At 26.5% G+C, this 6,945-nt stretch overlaps 1 protein-coding gene across 12 annotated transcripts; it reads left to right on the top strand.

Annotated features, from left to right (window-relative positions):
* The first annotated feature begins 2,927 nt into the window (after positions 1–2,927).
* On the top strand, positions 2,928–6,945 carry LOC114180570. 12 transcript variants are annotated; one of them, XM_028066901.1, is made up of 13 exons: positions 2,928–3,004; positions 3,664–3,804; positions 3,898–4,165; positions 4,243–4,510; positions 4,590–4,679; positions 4,762–4,889; positions 4,960–5,059; positions 5,135–5,261; positions 5,344–5,501; positions 5,574–5,694; positions 6,054–6,122; positions 6,210–6,278; positions 6,543–6,945. In XM_028066901.1, the coding sequence occupies exons 8-13, from the start codon at positions 5,211–5,213 to the stop codon at positions 6,747–6,749; spliced, it is 675 nt and encodes a 224-aa protein (XP_027922702.1). In that variant the 5' UTR covers positions 2,928–3,004; positions 3,664–3,804; positions 3,898–4,165; positions 4,243–4,510; positions 4,590–4,679; positions 4,762–4,889; positions 4,960–5,059; positions 5,135–5,210; the 3' UTR covers positions 6,750–6,945. The 12 variants fall into 12 exon arrangements, 6 of the variants coding, with proteins under 6 accessions (XP_027922702.1, XP_027922696.1, XP_027922700.1 ...); XM_028066895.1 differs by having other exon boundaries at positions 4,243–4,309; positions 4,400–4,510; positions 4,960–5,261; XM_028066899.1 differs by having other exon boundaries at positions 3,898–3,964; positions 4,055–4,165; positions 4,960–5,261.

Genomic DNA, 6,945 nt, shown 5'->3' on the forward strand with positions numbered 1-6,945 from the left:
GCTCTTCTAATTATTTTGGTATTAGTCAATGACGGTCATGACGTCATATTAAAATTAAAAGCCACCTGAAATAACATTAAGTTTTCGAGTAGAAAAAAAGATTCAAATAAAATTAGTCAGATTTTTTTATAATGATTATTTTTTAATAAAATTAACAGATATTTCATTGTATTAATATGATTTAAAAGTAAAAATTAATTAAACTGAAGGGGTTCTGTTTTGAGTTGTGGTTTTCTATTTCAAATATTTTTGTTCTCAAATTTTTATTGAATTATAACTTGATTCAGTCTAGAATCCAACATATGATCTTAATCATAATAATTTTGTGTCTGATTTATAATTGACTGAATTAAATGTAAATTATAGTTGAGAAAAAGTATGAAAATGCCACGTCAATCAAATATAGCGTACACTAATAGTACCTTCGATCTTATGTTAAAACGTGTGTAAGGTAATTATCGTATAATTAAACATACATACAGATTTATTTGGATGAGATTTGAAAAATATATATATAAATTAACTTTTTTGGAAATTAAAATTAGTTTATATATAAATTAAAAATAAAAATTTTAAAAAACTAATATAAAAGGTTTTACAAATTCTCTTACCTTATCACACGTATCAAGTGTGAATGAAATCGTTTACTGAAAAAACTAAGCATCACGACAACTTATTGATTTATATTTATTTCAAAACTAATAATTAATTAAATGTTTGATAAAAGTTAAAAACACTATTTCGTTTATTTTGACAGATAATATTCACCAGTTTCTTGTTGTTTAGTTTCTCTACTTCTTAACTAATACTGTATACTGTTTCAACTATGTTTAACATAAAAAAAAAATATTAAAAAAAAAACTTTAGATTTGTATAGTAAGTTGAAAGGTTATATTTAAGACTACATAAATCATTTTTAGAACTCAATTTTTTTTCTAATCTAATGATTTCGATTTTATTCTTATGCTCGAGTTTGTACTTTATTACTGAAATACTTTCGAATATTTTTAGTTTCTGCAACTATTATTACCTATTTTAACAACTTTATTTATTTAATATTATAAAGTATCCAAATTTATTTATATTTCTTGAGTTAGAGTTAGGCGAGTTTTATTTGCTTACCTAGTAGATGAAGTAATAAAAATTACTCAATAAATACATATAATTTAGTTTTGGAAACTTCATGTTTCAATTTATAGTTAATATACTTAAATTAAACTTTCTTAATTTATTAGGCACTTAGTTTTAAAAAAATATTAACTAATCAAGATAAAAAAGAAACAATTATACATTCAAAAGTACTAATTATTTAAGTTTATATTTAATTATTTATAGCATTGAAATAATATTCTTTTGACATATTTTGAAAAAAGTTGTCAAAAAAATGTGGCTGCTGCGTTTTTTAGTTCTTACTTAGACCTAAATTTTCCTTGAAAGTTCCATAAAGATGGCAAGTGATATAAGAAGGTTAGTTAGGCCACACAAAACTGGACGACAAAGGTTTTGTTTTGACCTGTCTAAAATGGTTGGCTACTCACACAAACCACACGTGCCTTCAAATTAATAAAAATATAATAATGCAAACTTTTTCTATGTCTTTTTGCCTTTATTTTATCTCTTCCCAGCTCGGTCTATCTACTTGTTATCTAATCTTTTAAATGTATGACGTATGTCAATTTATTCTTTAATAAAATAAAAATTTAATTTAGTTTTTAAATGGATAAAAACTTAAATAACTTCTTAATATTATACCTTAATGTCGAAATAATAATTAATGTACTGTAAAATTGACTCTTAAAATTTTATTCTAATAAAAAAAATTAAAAATGTAATAATAGGACGTATGATTTTTTATTCATTTAGAACTAAAATAAATCATTTTTCCTTTTAAAAACTAAATAGGTTTTTAATATTATAAATTAATATTTAATTTTCTATAAAAGTAAATTGGTAATGACAAAAAATAGTCTCATAAAACTTAATAATAAAACATAATACGTCAATTTTAAAATTTGATAAAATAAGTGTTAGTTGATATTTGTTTCGTGTATCAACATTTTAAAATTATGTACATAAAATTTTGATTTAATAAATATTTATTTATATTTTGTTTATATTGTTAGATTGACTTTTTAATTAATTATAAATTAAATTTATAGTTCTTTTCTATAAAAGTAAGTTGTTAATGACAAAATAGTCTCATAAAACTTAATAATAAAACATAATACGTAAATTTTAAAATTTGATAAAAATAAGTGTTAGTTGATCTTTGTTTTGTGTATCGACGTTTTTAAAATTATGTACATAAAATTTTGATTTAACAAATATTTTTTTATATATTTTTTATATTGTTAGATTGACTTTTTAATTAATTTAAATTATTTTTATAGTTCTCTTTTAATTTTTTAAATTGTTTTTGCAATATAATAACGAATTTTTTTTTTCAACTCAACAAATATGTTTATTGTAAAACTAACAAACTAAAACCAAGATGTTTTAGGTATCTGATACGAAAACAATTATTGAATACTTTAGGCTTAAATTTCCAATCATAAAGTTTTAATGTTGCTATGGTTGTTTATATAATATATAATATATTCTCTCACGTAAAAGTAAGAACCAAAGTTGGTTATTCTTTATGAAGAGTGTCAGGATGCGATTTGGGTATCCGCATCTGATTCGTTTGCATTGTTGGATTTCTCGATTTTGCTTATTACACTTTTCACTTTCTTTTTGCACTTTCCTTCTATGAAAATAAATATAAAGTAAAATAAAAATGAATAAAAGGTTACATCGATTATGAAAATGTACAACGCTTTCACATGAAGTTACCGAACTATATATTCTCCTTTATTGACACATGTATTAGAAGAATGGTATTTTTGTCATTTTGCTATTGTAGTGTTTTAGCGGTGCAAGTTGTTAAATGGTTTGATAGACATTAGTTGTGAGATTTCAAAATCCTTCTTCTCCAAGCCAAGTTAGTTGAGTCCTTCTTCTTTAGGTAACTTTTCTTCTCTATTCCTCCTTCTTCTCTATTTCTCCTTCTTCTTCATTCCTGCTTATTCTCCATGGGTTCATTTTATTAACTTTTTAACTACTTTTTCTCCGTTGATCGTTGTTGTTGATTTTTTTTTATTTTTTTGATTAATAGTTAAATATTTTTTATTTCCTATTTATTGTTCTTCATGCATTTTTTTTCTTTATCCATGGTTTTTGTTCTTCCTCATCGTTTGTTATTGTTATGTTGAACCTTTTTGTATGTTGTCGATGATGAAATATTTTGTTTTTATACCTTCTTTTTTAGTTTAAAAGACGCTTATAGAAGTTTTTTTTCTCAGATATTTTTTGTTCAACGTTTCTAGCAGACATTCAGATGTTGTTGTTTAAAAGATTTTCTTTTTTGTAGATTTTTTTTGTTTATTATTGTGTTCCTTTTGTTTAGTATTTATTGAAAGTCTTTTTCAAGTGTATGCACATTTTTTATTGATGAAAATTTTATTTTTATTTTTTTGCGCTTTATTTTGTTGAAGATGATTTGTCCTTTGTTAGTTGGTTTCTGTAGCTTGATTTTATGTTTGTTGTTTTATTTTTCGTTTATTTATTTTGAAGTCGTTGTGTTGTTGGTTAAAACTTAACACCTATTTTATTGTAATGTATTAGATGGCAAAAAAATGTGATATGATCAAGGATATTGATGGAAGAAGAGAAACGTTGAAACTTGCTGTCAAAATCGTAGATTTGTGGAATGTTGAGTCATGGGATTCCAAACGAAATATGAAAATGATTCTAATGGATCAAAAGGTAATGTAAAGTAGCATATTTTAGCATGTTCTATATTTTATTTTATAAGATGAGAACTATATTTAACCATATATATGTTAATTTGTTCTTCAGGATGATCTTATTGTTGCAATGATTAAGAAGGAAGATATGGGTGTTTGGGAAGACAAGCTGAAAGAGGGTGAAAGTTACATAATGCATAACTTTAAATTGTTGAAGAACAGAGCTCAATAGAGAGTTTGTGAGCATCCATTTAAGTTGTTGTTTATAGGAGCAATGTCTATATGACCACAACCCATTGCAAGCATACCTAGAAAGCTTTGGAAGTTCAAAAGTATAAAGGATATCATTGATGGAAAGTATTATGATGATTTGTTGGTTGGTAAGTTTATTGTTCTATATTTTATTTTATAAGATGAGAACTATATTTAACCATATATATGTTAATTTGTTCTTCAGGATGATCTTATTGTTGCAATGATTAAGAAGGAAGATATGGGTGTTTGGGAAGACAAGCTGAAAGAGGGTGAAAGTTACATAATGCATAACTTTAAATTGTTGAAGAACAAAGCTCAATAGAGAGTTTGTGAGCATCCATTTAAGTTGTTGTTTATAGGAGCAATGTCTATATGACCACAACCCATTGCAAGCATACCTAGAAAGCTTTGGAAGTTCAAAAGTATAAAGGATATCATTGATGGAAAGTATTATGATGATTTGTTGGTTGGTAAGTTTATTGTTGTATCATCATGTATGTGTCCTATATTTTGTATTTTTGTTGATTTATTTTTATTTTTGCATGTTAGATGTCATTGGTGTGGTGGACAATGTAGAGGAGAAAGTACATTCGAAAAATGTTGTATTTGACCTCAAGGATTTGAGGCTTGTTTCATTATGTATGCTCTTTTATATTTACAGTAGTGTTTTAATAATTTGATTACTATTTTGTAATGTTGTGTTGTTATCTCATTAATGCAGTGGTGCTATAATCTGTTGCACATTGTGGGATTCATATTGCGAGAAATTATTGACTTATTGGAGGACACGTAGTGAAACATCTAATGTTGCTATTATTCTTACTCAGGCCAAGATAAAGGCTGCATCAGGTTTAAATAACGTCATTAATATTTTTAGATTATCATTATTATTTAATCTAATGTAATTAATTTTGTATAGGTCCATGGCGAGTGTCACTGTCTAATTCTTGGAATGGTTCAAAACTGATAACAGAAGATGACATACCTGAGCTGATTGATTTTAAGAAGCAATTTGCAGAGTATGTTTATATGTTAGCCATCTATTATTCATTAAAAGTTGTCTTCATAAACACTAACTAATGTGTAATGTGTAGAACCTCTGGCAGTGAAAGTTTTGAGGAGGGAAGTCAGTATAGTGGCTCTTCGCAGATTAGTCATCTTGATAGGTTTATGTATAAAACTGTTGTTAAAAGTGTTTCAGAGATTATCACTGTATTAGAGGTAGTTCTCATCTTTGTAAATTTCTTTTAAGTCCATTTTCTAATTGTTCATTATATTATTTACTTTTGTTTTATTCATATAGGAGATTTCTTGTGTAACTGTTGCACGTACACTTAAATTTAATTTAGGAAATGATGGATGGAATTATTTGGTGTGTAACGTATGTACGAAAAGAACTCATGAAGTTGGTTCTTTTAAGTGTCTTAGTTGTGATGCTTTTAACGATTATCCAAGAATCAGGTTAGTAAATGTTAAATTTATATGTTAGGCCTTATGTCATAGTGTTAATTCTAATTTAAATGACTTTTGTAGATACAAGCTCAAAATTCAAGTTACTGATGGGAAAAAGGTGGCCAAATTCATGCTTTGGGACCAAGATTGCATGAATTTAATTTGTGTATCTGTTGCTGATTTGAGAAAGAAAATGATCAAGGTAAAAGAAATAATGAACTTTGAGAACTTAACTTATTTTACAGAAAAACATTATTGTAAACAACTTAGTAATATTTTATTTCGTTGTACTTGGTTTATATTAGCATGGGGAAGACGATCCTAAGTGTTTTCCAGAGGATCTAGATTTTATTTTAGGATGTACTTGGGCTTTTAAGGTTAAGCTACAAGGAAAGAACTGACCTGTTTCAGTTATGAGAGTTTCTACTAACGTGGAAATTATTGATCACGTTAAAGCACTATTTGGACAGGAGGAGGTAGTAATGGAATTTTTTGTAGTCATAACCTGAAATATGAATCATAGTTTTGTTACTAATTTATTTTGTTTATAACACTTTGCAGGCAAGCCAAGTTAGTGAATGTATGGTTAGTGGTTCATCTGACATAGTTCCTGATATTTGCAATTCCTCAGTCAGTATACTTTAATTTAATTTTGTTTATTAATGAGAACAGTGATTGTTTGTGTTTTTAAATTTTAATAGTAAATCAATTATGCAGGCAATGGTTATTGGTAAATGTATCAATGCTAGTGTTTGTGATTTACCAACTTCTAGCGGGACTTCTTTAGTAAGTATTTCAAATTGACCATACTGGTTGTGAGATAAAATGTTATACAATGTTTGAATATATATATATATATATATATATATATATATATATATATATATATATGTTGTCAGACAATTGAACTTGCTGAATGTATTGGTAATGCTGCATGTGACTTAACAAATGATACTGATACTTCATTGGTAAGTATAATTTTAGTTGAGTTAGCATACTAATATAACTGATGCTTTGAATCTGTAACATGATTGATGTTCATCATTGCAGATGTGCCTTTCTTCCACAGCTAATGATGAACCTGATATAGTTTTATGTATGACGCCTACTAAGGATGTTTGTGCTAGCATTGATGATGTTCAAGACATTCCATCAAGTATCATGGAGTTCGATTTTCTGGAGGACATTCCTTTAGCTCAGTTATCAGCTACAAAGACTACAAAGTCAATCAACAATATTAAAAAGGAGAAATTATAAATGTATTAAGGTGGTCAGGAAAAATATGTTAAAATGTTTTTGAAAACCTTTTTATCTTTGTGAACCATATTGTAAGTTCTATGGTAACTCATTCCTGGTCCTGTTTTGAGAAATTATAACTATGAATGTTCTGAAACACCATTAATAGTTTTGGGTGTGCAAAATTGTAGAAGACAATTTCGAAGAATGCTAATAT

This window comes from Vigna unguiculata, chromosome 1 (genome assembly GCF_004118075.2).
Source record: "Vigna unguiculata cultivar IT97K-499-35 chromosome 1, ASM411807v1, whole genome shotgun sequence".
NCBI lineage: Eukaryota > Viridiplantae > Streptophyta > Magnoliopsida > Fabales > Fabaceae > Vigna > Vigna unguiculata.